This window comes from Cynoglossus semilaevis, chromosome 20, assembly GCF_000523025.1.
Source record: "Cynoglossus semilaevis isolate Cse_v1.0 chromosome 20, Cse_v1.0, whole genome shotgun sequence".
Lineage (NCBI taxonomy): Eukaryota > Metazoa > Chordata > Actinopteri > Pleuronectiformes > Cynoglossidae > Cynoglossus > Cynoglossus semilaevis.
The window spans coordinates 4,803,319-4,827,356 of record NC_024326.1 but is presented as its reverse complement, the minus strand read 5'-3'; the positions used below and the strand labels follow the sequence as shown (position 1 = coordinate 4,827,356).

Genomic DNA, 24,038 nt, shown 5'->3' with positions numbered 1-24,038 from the left:
ATATGTATATACATATATACACATACATATATACACTGTATAACTGTGTTTATAGCACCCCAAAATGGTCCAAACCTTTTTCTACCTTTAATACAAGAAACACAGATGACATTCAGGTTACCATGACGCTCACTGCCTCACCTCACAAAGCCCCGTTTATCAAATATCAAAAAGGCTGCGACTTACGTTCAGGTCCCTAAAGTATTCATTGTAGTCCAAGGCATAGCCAACCACAAAACGATTGGGAATCTCAAAGCCAACGTCTGGAATAAGAGACAAAGAGGGAGATTAATTGAAAGTAAACTCACAGCCCGCTGATTCACTGACTACGGGGCTGCAACAATTGGTTTCAATGTCAAAGAGCCGTGGAGCTGTTGACTCATAAGTATATGAAAGGCTTGGTACAGTACATACAGTCTGGGAGGCAGGCTGAGTTGCAGGGCACTCTCTTGACAAGCAAACTGTGGAGAGGAAAAGCAGACATTATCATCTGAAAACAATCCCTACCTGTGTGGCTGGGACTCAAGAGCTACTATTAATTCTGAAACCATAACATTTCTGTCTAGACCAGGAGAAGGAAACCGGGTGATTTTTTTTTTCCTGTATGAGTGTTATTTTTTTTTAACTGAAACCTACCCTGCTACTTTGATCAGTTTGGGCTTGAAGGATTCAACGTGCTTCAGGAGGGTTTTCATTGTCTTTCCAGTTCCTACAATGGCCTGAGAATCAAGAAATGTAGAGTGTAAATGAAAATAAAAATGAGGAAGTTGGTCACATTGCACTCCGGTTACATACATTTTTCTGCATTTGAGAATTTTCTTTAAAAGTACTTAAGGTCACTACAATGCGAAAGTAAAAGTCTGTGTGAAGTTTACGTGTCTTTATGTATGCAGTCCGTTTATGTCTCTTTGTCATGTAGCGGTGGGTGGACGTACTATTACAGTTTGGAAATACACTCTATTACCATGAATACAATCACAGTAATTACAAAAATCACAACAATCAGTTTAAAAATGTCCAACAATCTGTTGCTTTAAAAAGCCTCTGTTATGACAATGACACGCCACTAACAGTCAAGACTTTATTTTTAAGTGAACAGGTCTTTGTTGCTTCAAACATGATTTAAGTCTTGAAGGCTGTCCTGATGATCTAAGAGTCATGACATGAACACGTATTACGGTAGATAGCAAGTAGCAAGCATTATGATTCTTGTCACGTGATATACAGTATGTCGGTTAAAGAGGGAACTATATAAGTGGATAGAGTTACTGTATCTGCTGCTTTCAATAGAGATGACGCAGGAGTAAAGAAAAAAAAGACTGGGTTTGGGCCACTTTAGCCTGCAGTCTTAACGTGGTCCAAGGCTCTGACAATATGAATATTGTCAGCCAGTTGTTTGTGACATGCTGAAGAAAAAATGAATTTCTTTTAAATATATTCCCAGGAAGAATTGCTAATCCCTGCAGTATTTCTTTCATTATTTTATCTGCCCCCTCATTATAACAACTAATATGACACAGTACATTCAATTGTGTCCAAAAAAATGATTCATTTTTCGAGTGAAGTTTTCTCAACCTGCCTATGTTAAACTGTGAATGTTCAAATGAAACCAGGAAATTAAAAACTCACCCTGGAAAAATGCAGCTGTGCACCACTCTAATTTACCCGATATAGGTCACCTAATTAAATGGTTTTCTAATGTTGAACTTGTGTCCTGCAAAACGGGAACAACAATATCTGCTCCTGTTGACCTGGTTAGCTCGTCAAACAATAGCTCCATTAATGAGAAAGAAAAAGAAAAACATGTTCCACTTACCTCCACTATCAAAACATTCTTATGAGTGCATGGTGAGAGAAGAAAGAGAGGGAGAGAAGAAAGTGGTTAGAAACAGGCGATGCAACAGTAACGTCAGGGTCAGATTAACAATTTCAACAAGCTCACGTGAATGTCAGCACTTTGGACGACATGTCGTGTCAACACCATTAAATTCAGTTGACCTCCTATATGTTTAACTCTGTATGTATTTATATATTATCTTGGTTCGTAATGCTGCTGAAGTTCAGGTCAACTGTTAAATTCAGTCCACCACAAAATATGTATAAATATACAGTATATACATATATATTTATCCTTGTACAGACAGGAGGTTTTGTTTTTTTCTATGTTAAATATATGAGATTTTTTTACTTTTTTTAACTTCCATTTTACAGACTTATTTTCACAGATGTGATGTGTGAAGTAAACAAACTTATCTAAAAGTGTCGGGGACCATGTTGTCAACCATCTTTCTCATTTCTTGCCAGCTGATGCCTTTTACAGTATGTGAAGTTTGAAACTCAGAAAGAAGAAGTTACTCCTGGTGCACTACCTGTCACCATGTCACATTTTCCCTCTTCAACAATGACCTCAGTTTACCCAGCCATAACATTGTCACATTTACTGACAAACAGGCGACTAAATTTAGTCTGTCCATCACATGAAACTCTGGGATTTCACAAGAACACTTCAAATACTAAAGAAGGAAGAGCAGCAGGCGGTGAGTCAAACTCACTGCCTCACATCCTATTCATGTCTCAGGCATCTACGCCACGCCTCGCCACTGGGTGTTTTCTTGTGTGATTGAGTGTAAGTGTGTACACAGTTAAGTAACTTGTGTGCTTCTCTGTGTGTGTGCGCGTGTTCTACAGGTTGATACTACTAACAAAAACACATGTACTCACTGACTTATGGTAAGCATAACTTAGTAAGTCCTCCATGTGCACATACAGTACGATGAAGTAAACATTTGACATCTGCGTATTTACATATGAATTAAAACTGTTGTTTGGTCACTTATTTAAGCCATAAAAACAGAGACAGAAGATGAAAAAATACATCTCGGTATTTTATGAAATACTACCATACCCATAGATGAAGAGTGAGGGGTAACAACTCTCAGCCTTGTCTCACCCACAGGAACACATTTCACATATTTTTTCCCACTGAGATAAAGTGGAAAACACATATTTCAAACATTTTATATCTGTTTCCGACTGGGTTTGTGACAAACTGTCCTCCCTGATCTTCCTTGAGGAAACACAGATCCATTTTCTCAGTAGTGAGAAAAACAGGGAGCAGATTAGAGGGAACGATGCCCCCTTGAGGCTGCCGATCATCAGCATCCTCTTTTGTCTCAGCAATTTGTTGAAATGATGTTTAATTGAACTCATCCTACACCGTGTGAATGGATGTTTAGATACCTTTCCAGCTAAAAAGGACAAGTCCTCGGCTCCGACGATGTGCAGGTCTTCCGTGGACTTGTCGTTCTGTTGAAATAATGACAAGAAAAATGTGTTTTTGTTCTCAAATATTTCAAATGTGACATTTTGACCAGGCAAACACATCTGTCTTCCCTTCAGCAGAAGTGTTTGTCTAAGGCAGAGGAGTCCAAACTTTTTCAAAAGGGCCGGATGTCATTATGTAAAAACACAAAGAAACAAACTGTTCTTGAAGAACTTAATTAAGACTTAACAAGTGACTCAAAGCACAAGACCTGTCCGTGTTTACATGTAAATGTAAACAGGCCTAAAAGCACTTGTTTCAACAGAACATGTTCATGTTCTTGCCTGATTGTACAATTATGCAACAGAAAAAGTACTGACTCCAATTGTTGCATATGTAAAAAATGGTGAATCTAAGTTGGTTGAAATTAATCAATAAGGTCAAAATGAAAAGTTAGTAAAAACATGCTAACAAAAACAGAGAGAAAAACAGCAAACAGCAAAATAATGACAATAATATAAGATGAAAACAAATTCCTACCACAAGGAGGTAAAGGATAGCAAAAGGACAGTAAATATGCTAAAGGTTAGCTCAGCAATGGATGGAAGTTACAATTGATAAAATATAATTGCTCAAATGTGTCATCAATTTCCATTCACAATGTTTTTGATAAGACACAGAGGGATGTGAAAAATATTTTTTTAATGTGTCTGCATCAATAGTTGCTCTGATTATCTGACAGAGCGTCCGCTCTCATCATGACTATCACGTTCAGAAGGCAGGACTCTCACCAGGTAGCTCTTAAGTCGGATGAAATGGACCCTCATGGCGATGGTCTGAGTGGAGTTGTGGCTGAGGTCCTTGATTCTGTCCACCAGGTCGGCGCAAAACTGGTATCCTCCTTTAAGTACACACAGCACCACGATGTCGTGGTCCCACAGGTCGTCCATGATGTTGCGAGCGAGACGTTCTGTCCTGCAAAAACAATTCCTACAGTTAGAGGAAATCATCCCTGCTCTGTGAGAACACACAGTTCAATAGAACAACAACTCTGACTGACAGACAATAGACCTGGTTCTCTGGACCTCCATCTACAGTATTTGTATATTTGTATACAGTATTTTTTTTATTACAAATTTTCAATGTCAATTTTGCCACTTGTATCAGCACAACCCAATGTTTTCACTGTTGTTGTATTATCCTATTACAGTATACTGTTTTTTATAAATATATATATATATATGTTGAACAATGTCATAATATTTTTAATATATAATCTAAAATAATATCTGTAGTATCCTGGCAATGGTTCCTAAAAACATGCTGCTGTAACACTGAATGTACTATGTTCTGATCAATAAAGTTCATCGGCATGTTTGATGTCACTGTTGGGTTGAAAGATAAACTAATGACTGATGGGTAACATTTAAGTTTGCTGCAGCGTTCCTGTATTTGTCTGCCCTTTTAGCTCATTCTAGACTCATAACACAGTTCATTCTAGTAACTTGAATTCTAGATCAGTTTAGGTTAATTTAGCTTTTTTGTTTTGCACTGATTAATTTGGGTACAATTTCTTTTCTAACTTAAACTAAAACATCTTTCTGCAGTCAAAAGCTAAATCCAATGTTACATGTAAGGCTTTAAAAGACAGGGTTTCAACCTGAGGTATTTAACCGCAAAGGAGTCGTCAGAGTGAGGAGCTGCAGAGATTGTTTGACTGGTTCATTTGACCAATACTTTTTGAAAACAGATTTTTGTGCACATTTAATGTATGTATCTATGCATTTGATGTATGTATTTGCTTAGTACTGCAAAACAAAACAAAGTTAAGTTGTACCTGGCACATGACAGCCAGTTTAATATCAAACTATATTTAAACCCAGTTTAATTTCAAACAACATTTTATACAGTGAAATGACTGCAAATCGATTAATGATTTCAGAAAACTTAAGGTTCAGATTGAACAAAATGTGACTTTCTCTCCTGTGACTCTGTTCTACGGCCAGTGAGGGAGCAGTGTTTGTTTAACATCTGTACAAATCATGTTACAGTTAGTGGTTTGTTACCACGTCACAAACTCTCGGGGGTTGCGTAAGACCCCGCACATCTGCAGCATCGACCTCTGATGATCCGTGTGCTTCGACATCCCCCCACAGCAGAAAATCCACGGAAACATACCGTGCCTCCACGTTTGAGACGCTATAACACACGCACACGCAAAACTCGTGTGGGTTATTTTTGTGTGTGTGTGTGTTTGTACCTGTCCATTATCACGCCATGTGGAATGATGACACTGTTTAAGTCTCCGGAGTAGTGCGCTGGATAAGAGAAGAGATCTAAACTGTAGCCTGGCCAGTCGTCGCTAATCTGAAGAAAAAGTAAACAAAAACGTACTTGAGGCGTGATTATTGAGGTAGACACGTGGTAAAAGTGAATATTTTCCGCATAACTATTTTTTCAGTGCCCGTAACCCAGTCACATGTGATCAAAACTAATGTGCACGAAGTAGCTCGACAGCTGCAGCCTGTGGCTGCAGAAACAACAGTCAACCGTAAAGTTGTTGTGTGTGCGCCGTGCAGCCGTGACGTGTTATTAAATTACCACGATCCCGCCGCTTCCTCTGTCGGACTGACCAGAAATGTCTGCCATGTTGTTTTCCTTCACACAAAAGCAGTCTTGTTCGAGAAAAGTGGTGGAAGGAGATTTCTGAGGAGAGCAGAGGGAAGGAGAGGAGGAGCGTGATGGTGAAGGAGTGTTTCTCTGCCCTGGATGAACCTCCATACCGACATGGGCCACTAGAGGCGCTGCAACACAACACAACACAAATGGCCAATGCTGGGTTCAGTGACTATGCTGCTGAACATGGGCTAGAGTAGGTCAGACAGAGAAGGAAGGAAAGATATATATATATATATATATATATATATATATATATACACACAGAATACATACATACAGAATGAGGGCTTAATTCGTGGCTTAGAATACGTTTTTTATTCACTTATTATTCTCTTTGTGTGCTTATATTTGTATTTCTTAAATATTGTTTTGTGTATGACTTAAAGGTATATGATGGTTTTAACTTTAATTTTGAATTTTTCAAAAACATATTATTTAGTTTATGTGTGTTTTAAAAACAAAAACAAAAACAAATTATGAAATATCCCTTTAAATGTTGAATCCCATTTGTGTGAGAGAACACGTGGATGCAAATTGTGCTAAAAAAAGTGACACCCATATGCGTAAGTCAGCATTCCCCTAGTGGACCCCATGCAAATTGCCCATATGTGGGAAAATGCAACTGACAACCATATGCTACCACACAGTTCGCCCTGTTCAAACTCGTGCTTTTCTCTCCCAAAGTAGGCCAAGTAAACCCACGTGGGGCCCACATGGACATTTTGCCGGAACGCCTGTATTTTATTATCGTGATCACTTGGCCCCATGTTCTTTGCATTTTTAATTTTATTGGTTGGTTTTTAAAATACGGGTCGAACCCTAATAAAATAAAACGAAACCATAATAAACGCACACACACAAAATGAAATAAAAAACATGAGATGCATGTATGGCAATAAAAACACACACAAAAAGTGTTATAGAGTTCCCCTTTCCCCTTTTATTTAAATTTCACCTGTTATATTAGATTCACAATAACAAATGTGTAAACATTGCCCTCTAGTGGACAGAAGCAAATAGTTGCCATTTGTGGGTCTTTTTTTATTTAACGAGATCATTATGTTTATAAAGTAACGTCATCTTTTTCAGTTGCAGATCCTCCTTAACATTCTCAAACATGTTCTCATCTTGTTTATCAAAACAACACGAGGTGGGTGGGTGAGGGTAGGGGGACTTGCAGGCCTGTAATTAAAAAAAAAAAGTAAAGATGCCACACCCTGTCTCTCACGCACAATATAATTTGTCTGTGTAAGTGTGTTAAAGAGTGAATTCTAGGCGAAACACACCATTACTGGTGTGTTCGAGGGAGTCCTGCAGCAGCAGCAGCACTGGGGTCTGGCCTGGTGGTGTCACTGCACATTAGAGGAGTCTGCAGGGCTCTGTGTAGAGGGGGGAGACAAGGTGTCTGGGCCACCCACCCCTGCTCTTACACAGCAGCTGTAATTACAAACAGTGCTACAATGACAGCTGGGGAGGCAGATGTCAACAGCAACATTAGATTTCAATAAGCCTGCACAGTGTTATCACCCGGGAGGAACGAGGAGGTGTTAGAAGTACACTCTATATTTCTGTCCCCCCCGCCCCCCTCCAACAATCTGAAATTTTTTTATTTTTTTATTTTTTTGGCTTCATGTGATAGTGCAGCAGGGTTGATGTCAGGATAATCACAGAGCCGTGCTGCACGAGCGAGGAGATGTTTCTAGATGAAGTCCTGTCAGATTGTTTTTGATGCCTTCTTCGTTGGTGAGAGCCGACTGGCTCTGTGGCTGCCCTCAGGGCGCACAGGAGCAGTCTGGCTCTGGCATTTCACACTCGCTCAACAGTCAAGGCCTGTGACCGTCCACAGACTTTACCGCCAACTGATCCCTCACACCCTCACCCCTGTTGTTTGCCCAATTATGAATATTCACTTGCTTTGAAAGTAATTCCGTCAGACATGCAACTGTCCAGCCAGATAATGTCAGCCCTGTTGTTTTCTCTATTTGTAGGAGAAACCAACAAAGACTGCCCTCCTGCCTTTATTTATCAGATTTGACAAATGAAAATAAAACGTTAAAAATCTCTGGAACATTTCTTATTTTTCGGCTATAATAACATGCAATGTATAAAAGAATGCATTAAATAATGTCTTTATAATGTCTTTATTTTTTGTGGTTTCTGGCATTTTATATATATTTGTCTATATAGATCAGGGGTCTCCAACCTTTGGTTCTCTAAGAGCTACGTTTACAAAATAAAAATGGCTAAGAGCTACTTATGTTGTGTTACATTTATTTTCATAGCTCAAATCGAACATATAAACTCAATAAACTTTCTTTGCCTGAACATTTACAATATGTCACTGTTGACATATCACACTTTTTATTAAAACATCACCAACGTATAATAATAATAATAATAATAATAATTAATGTTGTTGTTTGGCAGCATGGCAGATATAAACGCAGCATTGACGCCGTGTGATAGCGAACTTAGCCTTAGCTTCAGTTAAACGGATATTAAACAGTAGCGAAATATACAGTAACGAAGCATATTTATTTTATTCATGTTTATATGTCATAGCAACTTGTAGAATGCAGTCGATTGTGCTACTTGTGGCCAGTAGTCGGCGATATTCTGCAGAAAATGAAAAATAAAAAGATCTTATTTAGTCAACATTTAAAAAATGCAAATGAGACCACTAGGAACAGAGGAAAGTCTTGGAGAGTTTGATTGTGACTGATATAGATTAAATAACATGCACAATGAGCAGCCTCTGGCCTGGTATTCCAGCTTGTAATTGGAGATTTGCCGGTTCAAATCCCAACCCCAGCAGAGCTGCAGTCTGATGATCATGCATCAAAACCCATCCACTGTCTGAGAGCAGTAAAGTGCTGCCCTTTGCTCCTCTGCTTCAGTTAATCAATGCTGTGTTTCATGGCTGGGTTTAACCCCAAGGTTATTTTCCTTTAGGGAATAATTAGAATCTGAAACATTGGAACTGGAATTCCTGCATAACAATTGTTGGTCCAGTTGCATATTGTTGTTTAGTGAAGTTAATAATTCGTTCCATTGTAAAAAACAGCAGAAATGTTATATGTGTTTTGGGCATCAACTCCACTGAACATTATCTAAAACACTGCAGCTCCTAAAAGCAGATATTCTCACAAAAAAAGTACTTACTAAGAAATAAAAACCAAAGAATATCAGGAAAAGCTGGGTAACAATCTTCCATCGCTCGCAGAAGTCTATCTGCTGTTTCTAATTTTTCAGCGGGTCCTTCTGCACCTCCGTCTCCTTTGTTTGTCGTCTATGAGGTTTGTCCTTGTCTGTGGGTTGTGTCATTGTCAGTCTTCCTTCTATTTTTTACCCTTGTCCTTCACACAGTGCTCTCGTCCTAATGGGATATACTTATTGGAAAATTAGACTTCCACTGTGCTTTTAATTAAGTCCGAATGTATATTAATTTCCTTTTCAAATTATGTAGTGTACATTCAATTTATCGGCTTTTATAATTATTTCTGGTAGGAATGAGGCGGTAATTGACTGACTCAAAAAACTGAGTAACAGGTACTCTTGGAGGATTCTCTGCAATTAAAAAAAATCCAAATTTTTTTTCTATTAATGGATTCTTGTAAGATGGTTTATATATATATAATTAATTAATATATTATTTTTTCTCGATTTTTTGTCAATCCCTTTGTGTTCTATATATTTTCTCTTCCTTCCTTCCTTCCTTCTTTCTTTCTTTCTTTCTTTCTTTCTTTCTTTCTTTCTTTCTTTCTTTCTTTCTTTCTTTCTGTCCTCCCCCAGTTCCTTTATTGACTTTCTTTCTTTGCTGTGACAGTGATGTTGCCAAAGATTTGTCTCCTTAATGGCACCTGATTTTAACACAGTGTGTGTGGATGTGTCCTTGTGTGTGTGTGTGTGTTTTTTTCTTTGTACACACACACACACACACCCACGAAAGTACGCTGGACAGCAGCCATTATAGAGGAACACAAGGCTGTAAAAGTGGATGTGCGCTGGCAGTCGCTAACCTTGGTTGACTTTCACTTATCACTGTGATTACCGTCGTACGGCTGATGCATTTGTGTAATGACCAGTCTTTGCTTTCTCGTAAACGCCATAATAAAAAAAAACTGCTGATGTATGGTCTTACTGTATGACATATCGCTTTTAATATGTTGAAAACCCTTTCCAACAAAGCAAGTCAAGCACAATGGTGCACATAAACACATGTTGAAAGTTCATGAGCTATTTCACGAGAGTAAGAAAGCAAAAAAGGTAATAGCCAACATTAAGCATAACAATAAAAAATACAAACAACAAAGAGGCCACACAACATAAAAAGTGTCTATAAACAATGTTAGACTGCTCAAAAAACACATTGTTTTGACATTATGACTTGTCCCATTCTTTAGTGCTTAATGGTTTACATTTACAATCTTCATAAATGTTTGATATTGATTGGAAAAAAAAAATCAGGCAGGTAGCAGTGAGACAAGCAATAGTTCAAATGTCTACATGGGTTTTGGTGTCAGTTCTTCAGTCACTAAAGCAGAACCAGCAGAATAATATATGGATTTATGCATAAATGAGGCCCAGAACAGGACACGGTCAAACAGAAAGGGAACGTTTTCTTTACATCAAAGTGTCTTTTGCTGAGCTGCAGATCAGGTGGATCCAGATGCTGCTTTTACTGCAAGCAACAGCGTCTTAAACCTACACGCGTCTCCGGACCTTCGGGAGCAAGGATCCACTGTGTAAGCACGTAAAACTCCATTAACATAATGACTTCCCTGTTTAAGTGGATTGTGATTCATCGTGCTGAAAACAAACCCGGTTACACACGTCCTTGACAAACTTTGTTTAAAGTAGAGAGTGACATTTTTTGTCGTTTTTCTCTTGGCGGGACATTATTCACCCGACTGTAGCACCAAAGGTGAATAAGACAGCGGGGCAAGTCAGGTCAACGTTTCTCAAATGCTGGGTCGTGACAAAAAAAGTAGGTCACGGCAATACCTGATCTGGGGACTGGATAATACCAAAATGTGCTGCCTTTGTCTTTACTTTTCAAGCAGACGCCATTTACTCATTTTGTAATTGGCGAGTTGGAAAAGTGAGTTTTTAAAATATTTTGGGAATTATATTCAAGTCTTAGAATACAGGGATGGTGAATTACTGGGCTGTCTGGAAAGTATAATTAGGTGTTTTACTAAAAACATGTTAAGGCCAAAAAACCCCAAATAGCATGCAGATGTGGGCCACAACACCAAGGGCCTTTATTTGGCCCAGACAAAATGGACGTAGGTTTAGAATGGCCCACATGTCACATGGTAAATGTGTCTTTAAACAGACGAGATTTTGAAGCATCGGTTACGTGAATGTCACATATGCGGAAACGTTTCAAAAAGTATCACGTGTCTGATTTAGAAGACAACAGATCCTGATTTTCTCGAGACTTTCTAAACCGTCCAGATCCTATTTCTGAGAATGATAATGAAGTGGACGACGGAGGAATCTTTACAGACGGATACATGATGTAATAATGAGTCCAGTCTTTTCCTTGACAGCACTGTTTTGGTTTCATCAGCAGTTTGGTTTTTATCAATAACCTTTCTACTAGAGCGGTGAAGGAAGAGATCGCTGCAATTTGGAAACAGCCACGTGATGATGCAAAACCTAAGCGATTGAAGCGTCCGTGTCCCTCATCCTAATGAATGATGTCAAGATTGTCTGAATTCGATGACAAGTATTTATTTATTGTTTTACAGATAACATACTTCACAGGGTTACCTTAGAGGTAAAATCTCCTGACAGAACTCTGGTTTTAACTGGTCGGAGACAGAGAAGGGGAAGATGAACATACTTTTTTATCAAGCACACATTGTAAACAACTGAGCAATATTTAAGTCTAAATGGCGTACCATAGAATATGTGAGAGACAACAAAATGTTAAGTAAGAAGATGTGCCCCTTGCTTGCAAAGACAAAAATTTCATTTTACAAAACAAATAATGGTCGCTGACGGCTTTTTTTTTCTACTCTTTTTTTTCAGTGGCTGAGAGGTAGAATGACGTGTTTTTCAGTTAAAATCAATGACTCGATTTTTCTTTAATCTTATCATATCACTTTTCATCATAACGGGTGAAAACATGACGAGTGGATAAGTAATCCCAGCCCTCTGAATATACTGTGAAATCTGTACAAATGTCTCCATTGTTTACAGCATCGTTTTCATTTTTGTTGAGAAACCTTTTGTTTGTTTGTATCCCAAATGTCCAACATTATAAGCAGAGGAAACATTATCATTTTTTTTTCTGGTAGGAACTCACAGTTGCTCTCCAAACTGTGAACCGGTGAAATTCTTTGTTTAATACTGTGAATAGCAAGGTCAGTCTATTTTTCTTTTGTTTCTTTTTGTGTGGGTGACGTGTACACATGGATATATTCAGTTGGAAGTATCCGAATGAACGCTGCCGGGTCCTTCTGTGGGTGATGTCACTGATGAAGGAGTCGGAGCATCTTGCCAGCCGCCATTTGTCTGTCAACAAATGCAAGCGTTAGACTCATCGCGAAACCATTCAATAGACAAGTATTCCAGAAATGGACATGACCGAACCCCGCCCTGAGTCAAGCCTCAGGACAAGAGTGGAAGTCCCCTGCTGGCTTTGGGAGGAACCATAACTTCATGTGTGATATGAAGTTGTAAATCAGAGGATGAACTAAAAACATCTGTTGTCTCATACTTGGTCTAATTGTTTAAACATGGTGACAAAGCCTCTCTACTTGAATCCCCCCTATAATTTTTTTTTCTATTATCTCCTTGAAACAGATGACAATTGACCAAATTCTACACGGCCCACTGTAGGAGGCCTAAAAGTAGTGAATAGGACTGTGAATGTTCTCCGAGGTTACCAATTAGGAGATAAGTTTCCTCATTGGCTGTCATTTCCCTTGGACGTCCATTCATACGGGCGTAATGTGGAATCACTTCTTTACGAGCGCATCATGGAATCAGATAAGACTGAATCCTGCAAATTAAAATGCTGCCCGTGGCACCAGGACCTAATGTAACTGATTCCTCTGTATGTCATTGTGAAGAATATGTTGAAGTCATAAAGGGGAACATAAAGTAAAAATTAGGTTAAATTAGCGCTAATTTGAAATTCAAATTCTTATTCATTCACATCAGCCGTGTCCATCAGCCGCCGGAACACTCCGACGCCGAAATCTGACAAAGGTCTTTTCAGCCGGGCTGTTCATTAAAAAATGTGCTTCTCTCATTTCTCCCTCCAAACAGCAGAAATAATGTGAGATGAACAGAGGAGATGAGGCACAGAGTACACAGACCTTTGACAGATCCCTGAATATACCCCAGAGATGGCTGATAAAAGAATAAATTATCACAATAAAACTCGCTCTTTAAAAAGGAAGCCTTCTCAGACCATGATAAAAGCTCAACTAAAGACCATTAAGGACATTAATTGCAATTTCCCTGCTATTAACAGGAGGGAGAGAGAGAGGAAGACTGAGGGAGAGAGAGTGGGAATGTTCTTTGGCAGCCCCTTATTTCCAAACCCTGTTATTTACTGTCTGTCTGTCATCACATTCAACGTTTCTACTCTCTGAAAGACGCGACACCCACTAGCAATTTGAGGGGAGTAATTGCTGCTCAGTGATAAAGAACGAGAGGTGAGCCATGAGAGTTCAGTCACTGGATCTTGGAAAAATAAAAATAAAAATCCGCCGCGCTCAATGAATAACAGCTCTAACAGTTAATTCATAAGCACTTTGCTATTTGTGTTTAAAGTTTGAGGTTATTTTAAAAGCACTCTTTCAGCCTCATATAATCAACAATAACACTCTCCGGGGGTGGTGGTGTTTTTTTTTTTTTTTTTTACGACTCCTTTTATTGTTTATTTTAAAAGTGAGCTGTCATAGCCAGGTTTTCTCTGTGGGACTGAGCCACTCGTCTGTATTTTTATTGGATTTTTTTCTTTTTTTTTTTCAGTTCTCATGATAACTTCTATCTACCCATATATTCCTTCCTATTCCCATGGTAAAGTAATTCACCACATTAAGTACATTCATTTGTCTGCTTCAATCTTTTTGGAAAATATACTCAATTAATACTAATTGACACAGAACTTCTGAAGATTTCTGCACTTTTTAAAGCTTCAAATCCAGACAAACACATTAATATAGTCAATTTCTACTTTTTTATCTTTAGCGACATCACTTAAAAGTGTGTCTGGTTGTAGCAGCTGCATTTATTCTGACAATTTATGTCTTAAAAATTATGGATTTATGGAAAACGGGGCATTAGGATTTATTAGCCCCTTTACCATCACACTCATTAGGCTGGTGTCCTCTAACCATTATAATAAAGGAGCATTCATTTCTTAGAGAAAACAAATCAAATTGCAGCTGTTTACACGATAACATTTGCATCCAGATGGCAAGAGGAGTTGTCAGGAATAATAATACACTTCAACATGTTTTCCATCACTACATTTTTTTTACCCATTTTTCCCCCCTATGGTTCTATCGTCTCTTATATGCCAAGTAAAACAAATCCTGTAAAAGTGTATTATCACATACAAGGCATTTGACCTAGTTTTTCAAAAAGTGGCAGCAACAGTACATGAACAGTACACAGAATCAGTTCACCTGTTGTGATAATCACTGATTTTCTCTGCTCTCTCCTGGTTAATAAAGAGTTTGTTTGTGCCATTGTTTTTCCTCAGTAAAGTGCTCTGTGCAACCTAACAAAAAAACAAAACATCTATTTTTCTTCTTTAGATTCTAACCTTTGTTTCAACAACAGGGCATGTTTCCTGTCAGACGCACGCACGCTTGTTTATGTAATTTACTCAGTAAGTGACTAATTGTGTTACTTATTTTAAAAAACCCTCGACCATTCATCTCAAATTCAAAGTATTTGTTTCCTCCAACAAACCGGAACAAAAGCCTTGGTTTTCAGCTGAGCCTGTTGCATGCTGGAAGAGGCTTCGCTGCCTCCGTTCTTATTTTAGCACCGGGGTCGTTGCAGGCATGGCTGTCAGTGTGGCTGTTCCAGTGTACGAATGATCTGACCAATGTGCTTGGACTGTTAGCCCACAGCCCCGCTCTCTCTGTCCCCTTGACTGTCGTATTGATTCTGTTAAGCCTGGTGCAGCCTGTCGCTGTGGATCTACATGCTAACACACCGCCTGCAGTGCTGCCCGTCCCACACTGCCCCGCTCCGTCCCACGGAGGGACTTTAGAAAGCTGGACGAGCCGCTGACAGCCTCGTTAAAGCGTTAAAAATTAGCAACTTTCGTGAGGTCAGGGATGTGACCTGTCCTATGGTGCCAACGTGAGTGCCGACGACACCTGTGTCCTTGTTTCTGTCCACTGCAGGTGCTGTGCTAACACTAATATCTTATGACAGACTAGGAGCGAGTCCAGCTACTCAGCCTGGAAGCTGCCTTACTGCTTGCCTCCTAGGGCCATACAAGAACAAGGGGGGCAACTGTCTGGACATCAGCCCAACCCTGGCAAACCTTGCTAAGTGGCATCCCAGCATGCCACACAACGACATAGTATTATAAACATGGAAATAAAAGAAAGTAGGACACAGAAGGAAATGTTGAGAAGGACGGAGAGGGATTGTTTACAGGTCTTACGTTGATGCCCTGTGGACTGTACATCTGGCTGGCTGCGAGGCTGTCACTGTATCCTCCGGTCTGGCTGATAACATGGCGAAGGGCAGCCACCTGGAGTAGCGGGAATACACAGACAAAAGGGCCGGTCAGACCGCAGAGCCGGATAACAAAAGCAGCCATGCACAAAGGAAAGGTCAGTGAGATAGTGAAAGGCTACCATAAACAAGAAAAGGTTACAAACATTGAATCCGAATGATTTGGCAGTGACTACAAAGCTGGGAGCAGACAACGCAAAAGGACACGAATACAAGAAAAACGCCAAGAACTAATTATGCATACAATCGCCTCGAAATGACACGTAAAAATCGGACACGCCATATAATGCTCTAGAAGGGACTTTTCAAATCAGGAGTCCAATTTATTCCAGCATGTCAAATTCTGTCTTTTTCCCTTGGCTGTGTTTTGATTCTACATCCCTAAGAGGACACTGCGACAAGACAGGGAGGAAAAAAAATAATCTTCTTAAAGTAACAAGGCTTTCTATAATTTAAAGCCAAGCCTGACTATCTCTTCGACTTCTTTTGCATATTCATGAACAACCTAAAGCATTTTAGAGAGCTGCTATGATTAGAAGGGAGAGGGATGGAAGGAGAAAGAAATGATGCTGAAAAATGTACTAAAATTAAATGAAACCATAACTTCTGGTGGCGACTCCTTAATCTAAGGAGAGTTAAAACGCTGTGTTGGTCACCGCTGTCCGCCATTACAAGGTCAGGGAGCGACTGTGCACCAGTGGCTATGTGAAAGCTTTGTCAGGAGTGATGATGAGTGTTGCACCATTTCCAAAACTGTCTGCAATTATTTGCAGTGTTTTTTTGCATTAACGTCGAGCCCCGGGATAAGCACGACCTCAGTGTGACTGTGTAGGACAAATTGTACTGCAGAGTGGTCAGTGGTTAAGTGGATTCATCAGTAATTATGTTGGCTAAATTACAGGAATTTCCAAGGTTGCAAACTTCAGTGGGAACCAATGGTTATTATTGAATACTAATACAAAATCTCAGGTTAGAAGTAAAATAAAAACTATAAGAAATGATGAATTTGTATCTCACATTTATACTGATGACATTTCCGTTTTTATTAAAGCTGCACTGAACTCACAGACACTGAGTGCATCTTGGTATAAACACCCAGCTTCATATGTTGAATCTCTGGTATTAAAGCTGGCTCATGAGTAACACATGCAAAAAAATATATTTTAATTACATCTTTTAAGTCATTTGGCAACTGATGATAATGAGAAATTTGAATCTTTACAATTTTTATAGCAGTGTTTTCTGCCTTTATTCTAATCTTGACAACCAAATTGCAAAATTAGGAAACAAAGGTTGCGGTAATATTTTGGTGTTGTTTTTTAGAATTGGTTGCAGGAATCAATTCACAGATTTATAACTAGATTTTAGTTTTAGTGTATTTAAAGGGTGTTAAGTGTGTCATCTAATACTGGGTCTGTTTTGGTTCTATGCAATTCTGAAATGTTTCTCTTGAAGAAGCCTACCTGGGATTGTATGTTGGCCCCAACCTGACCCCCTTGGTACGAGTCCCCATTAAGGGACTGCACACTCATGAACAAGTCTCCGGAGTTTGACATGTTAAAAGAGCCAGCAGAACCTGAGAACAGATAAGAAGAGAAAAAGGAAGTGGAAATGAGAGGAGAGGAGAGGAGAAGAGAGGAAAGAAGGGAAGAAGAAAAAAGAAGAGGAGAGGTGAGGTGAAGAGAGGAGAGGAGAGGAGAGGAGATGGGAGGAAAGTAGGGATAGAAAAGACGTTAGAAAGATCATGCATTGGCAGAAGTGTATTATGTGGGTTAGTGTTGGATAGAGACAGGCATCATGAAAAAAAGCCAAGTTCCACAAACCTGCACAGTGCAAACCCAGCAGGTGCACATTGAATTGTCACTGACACATAATTTTAAAGAAAACAAATCCACCAACAAGAACCCCGAGACAGAAAATCATCATAAAACTGTTTAGGTCCAGTTAAATGATGGCTTATTGATCATATGGTTGTTAAATGTCCATGCTGCTAGCGTTTCATTAAGGAAGTCATAATTGATCTGCAGGAAGACTCAAAGAATAGTCTTCGTCCTTTAATGGAACCCAGCTCCCCAGATGTAAAGAGACCATGGCGTAACTTGATTTCAACACCCGGTCCTAATCCAATACAGTTGCGAAAGTCTCTATATGACAAAAGACTGCGCTTGCCCTCTAAGCAGCTTAATGGCATGCACCAGGTCAACCGGACAAGAGGCAGGAAAAATTAACGTCCACAAGACCAAGAGGTCGATAACAGGGAGAGGGAGGACAGAAAATTGTGAGAGAAGGAAAATAAGGTAGAAAGTAATGGAAAAAGCCAAAGAATAAATAAAATAAAAATGGGGGAAAGCGAGACAGCCCATCCGCATGACTGGATTAGTTTAGCTTTCTGTTAGTCTACACGGAACTGCACCAGAGACTGAATTCTTGAGTTGCAACTGGAGTCTCAGAACCTTTTATTGTGTTCCATAAAGATGTCATCACGGTGGCGGTTCTGCTGATGTAACGCAATCTACACAAAACATTACAGCGAGCTGCGGGTCTCACCTGCCGAGTTAGGGGTGGATGGAGAGTTCGCCTGGCTGCCGTGGGCAGACACACTGGTGGCATTGACCGCAGTCCTGGCTGCGTACATGTTGGCCTCTTCTTGGAATTTGCCAATGTTTTTCTTGTATCGGATTCTCTTGTTCCCGAACCAGTTTGATACCTGTCAGCACAAAGACACGGCAAACATATAAATATATAGTTCCATGTACTGTACAGAGACCAGGTCTGGTAAAGTACACCTGCTAACTTTACATAATATTTCAAAAATAATCAAAAATAAATAAAAACAATACCCTGCTGTACTTTTCACTTGATATACTTTATATACGTCTAATAAGACGTATGACTGTGGTGTACTTTTACTTAACATACAGTATGTATAATAATATAGGCGTAGGCTATAGAAAGGCTGGCTGTAGGTGACTGTGGTGTACTTTTACTTAACATATAGTATGTATAATAATATAGGCAATGGTATTTAGAAACTACTACTGTAGAAAAATCTTTGTTGTACTCCTACATACATATTTGTAATAAAATATAACTTTCCATTTACTTCATACATGTGTAATGACAAACAACCTAAAAAATACTTTGCATATTTGCAGTACAATTTACTTGACGTGTGCAGTAGAACATAGCTCTGTGGTACTTCGCTTAACAAATGTTTAATAAACAATAGCTCCGCTGTACATTGTATGACAGTAAATGTAAATACTTCTACTTCACCTTAGTATTATTATGAATACATCTGTATTCTGTACGTTCTACTTCACATACGAGTATTAATGAGTACCTCTGGTGTACTTTTATATGGGTTGTTTGTGTTTAATAAGAATAGGCTGTGCTATACGCAGTATTTGGGTGTGGTCTGTGCCATCACTAAGATGTAATATTTGCTTACATGTACTGTGTATTTTTTTTTATTCTACAAATTTAACATTTGTATACATGTGTATTCTTCTTACCACTGAACGTGACCCCTATATTCTTCTTACCCCTGTTCTTATTCGTATCTAAATTCTCCTGCCAACATCATAGTGTCTCTGCTGCTGCAGCAGGTAAATGTCCTCAGTGCGGGACTAAATAAAGGTTTAATTAAAGTTAAATTAAGGACAGAAATATGAGCAGATTAAGAATTGGCGACATGTTGAATTGAATGCAAATCACTGTACTCTCACAGTACACGGCCGCTGTAGGTGATAAATGATTTTTTTTTAGATATAAATGCATTACTGCTCCTGATGTATACAGTTCCCGTTGCTTATGTAAACAAAGAGAACAACATTTACGTGGGTAAATATCCTTGTGTTATTTTTATACTTAGTAATCAGTCTGTGACTTATGGTCTCTGCGCTCCAACTGTTTTTAATCCTATAAAGATGAGCGGTGTAGTCATTTTGAGCGGAACTAGTATCCATCTCCATGAAGACAGTCGTAACAAACACGTGTTCCGAAAATATTTATCTTTCATTTATTTTAAGGAGCGATATTTAAACTAATCACCGAGCTGCCGCACCAGGAAAACACGCATAAAACAAACAGCGTGAGTTAAATGATGAAAGAGGGAGAGAGTGATTTGTATTCATAACATTATCACTGTTCACTGTTAGAGATCTGAAGCCACTGACCAAATGTTTACTGCAACCACCGTACTGTGAAGTATCACTCCCTTTGGTATTACAGTACTGCTGTAGAAGCCAGCTTACCGTATACTGCAGTTTTCAGAGGTTTAATTTACCTTCAGTAATACTAACACTACTCCTAATTAAACTACATCTGTTATCATGACAGTAGTATCATTAGTACTACACCCTTCATTAAGATGATTACTTTACTGCAATTACTGCAACTGTTTTGACTCTAAGCTGAACAACAACTGGTACTAGTGCTACCTTTACTAATACTAAAGTATCAGCAATACTAACACCAAATCGACCAGTACAACCACCAGTACTACTTTTATGAATACAGTGCTACTACAGCCACATTTATTACAAATACAACTACAAATACTACAACAACTATTACTACTTTAAATGGTACTACTGGTAGTACTGCAACGTCTAGGCCTGCTACTTTGCTACAATTACTACTACTACTACTACTACTTTTTCCAAATCTGTGTGTTTCGTCTGTTTACCTGTGACACTGTGATGCTACATTTCTTGGCCAGCTCTTCTTTGGCCTCCTCGCTGGGATAAGGGTTACTGAGATGGGAGTAGAAGTACTCGTTCAGGATCTCTGTGGCCTGTTTGTTGAAGTTCCTCCTCTTTCGTCTAAAGAGCAAACAGTTACAACGTGTAATCATTGCCATCAGTTTCCTCATTTGAGCACAACATTCCAGCTAATGCATATAAATGAGTTTTGTGGCACCACCTACACGGACACACACACACACACACACACAGACCTGGCATCCAGGAAGCGTGAGCGCAGGATCATGACAGCCTCACAGGTGCTCTGCTTCAGCTGCATCTGGATGGAGCTGAACTTGCGGTGGATGATGTTGACCATGCGCTCGATCTCCTTGGGCGAGATGGGTCGTGTTCGAGACTGCTCCCTCAGCAGGTTCATCACATGGGTGGTGAACTCATTGCACGCCTGGATGCACAGACAGACAGGATTCATAAGAAGAATAACTATCACGGATGCTCGACGGCTTCAGACAGAACAAAAGAATGAAATTGGATTCTGGAGAGGCTGCAGCTCCGCTGGTAGTCGGTGGTCTTGTAGCAGCGGCGCTGACAGTGTAACAGTGTGGGTGTTAGAGGTAATAAGAACAGTGTGAATTAAAAGAGCAGATGCAACGCGATGTCTCACGTCAAACAAATGTGGCAGAAGATTCATACAGCGGAGGCAGCCAGACTCACTATACTGTGAATATTAAAAGGGCTTCTCTTCAATGGCAGAGAAAATGTGACAAGTGAAGAGAAATTTAAAATGACAGCAGGCTTTCAGTCTCGCTCACATTCAAGAGGTTTTAACTGTCTGCCTCTCTGTTCACTCCATCTTTCAGTCTACCTCGTTCTCCCTCTGTCTGAATCAGTCACTGGATATGACTGCATTCAGAGTCAAGGTGTCTGTTGCTTGTCAACACCAGGGTTACGTCAGTCAAAGTGATGCACGGAGCAGCCGTTCTGCTTGCACACACTCGCCAGACACAACTCACTCATACGCTGGCGAGGTGTACGTAGCGTGGTGACACAAAAACTCTCAGGTGCGTATTGACTATGACAGTTAGCGATGACTTGCCTTCCTCAGAGAAGATGACAAACCCGGAACGCTTTGACTTCCATGGGAATGACAAGAAGTTAGAGTCTTTGGAAGAGAACCGGTGTGTGACTGATAATGTGCCTACTCGCTGCTGAAGATAACATCTCTAAAGGCTTGGCTTGTCATGGGATACAGACTATTTTGTGTGCATTAAAAAGCAGCAGAGCTGAGTGCTTTTTTTTTTTTTTTTTAAATGTGTTTTATCCCTGGTGTATACCTCTTCATTCATATTAGAATTCAAACACTGCTTATTCTTCCATAGTCTCACTTCAGGATAGGGCCTTACACCCCTCTCTGTGTTTAGGAAAACAGGACAGATGTGTCCACTGGAACACTGGGGCAAGGCTACTGCAGTGTCCTTGGGCAAGGCACTTAAGCACACAAGTTGAATTGAAAGATGTGTGATATTAAAGTCCTGTGTATAGAACCTTTGAGTCTTAATGGATAAAATTATTAAACTTTATTTCTCTATATACAAAATAAATTAAAATTGTAATAACAAATCAAAAAGCTGTTTCCTGTCTGAGACTTTAAACCCTCAGCCATTCCCACCATGTCCTCCTCTTCGGTAATTTACTAAACACTGGCCCATAGTATTTTATTTCAATCACTAAGGTGACAAATGGGAAACTAACTGGATCTCATCACTGTCTGGCTGTCCATCAGAAAAACAACACTGACACAAATTCTCTGTACACACCAATAATAACAACATCTACTCTACATTGATTACAGTTTTGAATTCAACGACATGCATTTTAAACAAAGTAAAAAAAAAACACGTACAAGCTTCATTACCTGTTCATACTTCTCCAGCTCCGTGTGGTAAATTTGCCTGATCTGGGACAGCTTGGCCCTGTAGTCGGAGTGTTCTGCCGAGTTGTCGGCACCAATGGCGCCGGTGGCCGCCGCCGCCGCTGCTGCAGCTGCAGACCCGCCGCCTTTCTCTGGCCCGGCTACGCCCTCGGCCAGGAGCATGTTGTCCAGTCGCATCAGCTGAGGATCTGGAGGCTCCTCTTCCTGGGCTCCTCGGATACTGAGAACTGTGGACGACAGAAGGCGATGGCATCAATATAACAGCCGGGACAAGTGTCTACTTTGTGTTTTTAATGATGAACTTTAAAGGTGAAACCAGTGAATAAATAACAAGCTGCCGGGAATTTTTACAGTCAAATGCAGTAGTGTGTGTTTTTTCCTTTTAACTTCAGATCACCAAAGAGTACTCCCTGAAATACGGCCATCGTTTTAATAGTTCAAGTCTGTGCCATAAAAACCTGCAGCCTCACAGAGGCTGGCAGCTAAGGAAGGCCGTAAAACTATCATTTCATCCGTTCTGACGATCATTTGGTGTGAAGAAATTAACACAGCCTTCCACCACGGTTCATCTTTCACTGCTCTCCTCTTGCTCTGACTATGTTCACTTCTCTGCTTTGTTTTCCATTTATCGGATGGCTTTATTATCTCCTCAGATGTTGTCTACGGAGCAAAACAAACTGATGACACAAATGTGACGGAGAACATTAACGCAAAGGGATGTGTCTGAAATAAATCAAAGGAAGATGAGAGGGCTCCTGCTTGAACAGGTGAAGAGTGGAACATTATTTACACAATGACGAATAGTTTTGTTTAACCAGCTCACTTTACAAAGGTTAAATACCTACGATTATTATGAATGTTTCTTCTTGTTGGGCCCTGTACTGCATTAGACATTCAGAGTTTTTCAAGACATTATTTTTATGAGCAGAATGATTCACTAGTGATGTCATAAAAATATCCATCAGTTAAATTCATTGGTGGGTTTTATTGCCTGTTTTCTCCTCTTTTATGGCAAACGAACACAGAGAAAATGGTTCTGATTATTAACATAATTTTATATATGATTACCATGACATTAATATACTGTATGTGTCACATGAGAGTTAAATAGTGGACTCCATCCAAGTCACGTCATATAATGAATTCTAACTACATGTATTTGAATAAAATCAATTAAATTGTGATTTAAAAAAAAAAAATTAAAATACTATTCCACACAACAAAGGCAAAATGAACCAATCAAAACAAGACTTTATATACTGTGTAAATAATTAGAAGGGATTTTCTGTTAGTGACCAATGTCGAGCCACGAACACAAGGCTGCAGCAGGAGTGAAAAAAGTCTGAAATGATTTCTAATGAAGCGAGAGAAAAATGTGTTTGTACGACAGGTCGTATTTGTACATTTCTACAGTTTCACCAATTGCACAAGGATTATCAGTCATAATTTATTTAAAAACATTTTTTTCAGTGGACATTCACAGGATTTGTTTAATGTGGAATAATTAGCAAAAAAATAAAAGTAAAAATTGTATAGTTATAGTATAATATTTATCAAAAAAAATTAATCAGTTTATTTGATTAGTTATTCTGATAAACAAACACTACAAGTAGATAGATTCAAAAGCCACATTTTAAATGGATTTTCTCCTGAGAAAAAAAACACTTGACTAAATCAGATAACTTATCTCAGATCAACCCTTCATTCCCTAAATGTGATTTATTTATGTAGG

At 39.3% G+C, this 24,038-nt stretch overlaps 2 protein-coding genes across 4 annotated transcripts in view; both read right to left on the bottom strand.

The window, feature by feature from the left end:
- Positions 1–6,067, bottom strand: part of prtfdc1b (phosphoribosyl transferase domain containing 1b) — a 6,811-nt gene extending 744 nt beyond the window's left edge. Inside the window, exons 1-8 of the mRNA XM_008334152.3 lie at positions 5,864–6,067; positions 5,523–5,629; positions 4,054–4,237; positions 3,241–3,306; positions 1,817–1,834; positions 637–719; positions 415–461; positions 187–263 (exon numbers count right to left, since the gene is read on the bottom strand). Of these exons, the coding sequence (XP_008332374.1) occupies positions 187–263; positions 415–461; positions 637–719; positions 1,817–1,834; positions 3,241–3,306; positions 4,054–4,237; positions 5,523–5,629; positions 5,864–6,043 (762 nt within the window). The 5' untranslated portion in view covers positions 6,044–6,067. The remainder of the gene's footprint in view (positions 1–186; positions 264–414; positions 462–636; positions 720–1,816; positions 1,835–3,240; positions 3,307–4,053; positions 4,238–5,522; positions 5,630–5,863) is intronic.
- A 4,015-nt stretch (positions 6,068–10,082) lies between these two features.
- pbx1a (pre-B-cell leukemia homeobox 1a) overlaps positions 10,083–24,038 on the bottom strand; it is a 58,363-nt gene continuing 44,407 nt past the window's right edge. The window contains exons 3-9 of one of the 3 annotated variants that reach the window (XM_008334150.3): positions 22,289–22,533; positions 20,628–20,818; positions 20,358–20,493; positions 18,215–18,374; positions 17,131–17,243; positions 15,594–15,683; positions 10,083–12,466 (exon numbers count right to left, since the gene is read on the bottom strand). In XM_008334150.3, the coding sequence (XP_008332372.1) occupies positions 12,374–12,466; positions 15,594–15,683; positions 17,131–17,243; positions 18,215–18,374; positions 20,358–20,493; positions 20,628–20,818; positions 22,289–22,533 (1,028 nt within the window). In that variant the 3' untranslated portion in view covers positions 10,083–12,373. Of the gene's footprint in view, positions 12,467–15,593; positions 15,684–17,031; positions 17,244–18,214; positions 18,375–20,357; positions 20,494–20,627; positions 20,819–22,288; positions 22,534–24,038 lie in introns of those variants that run through there. The other 2 variants (XM_025066339.1, XM_025066338.1) reach the window with 2 other exon arrangements.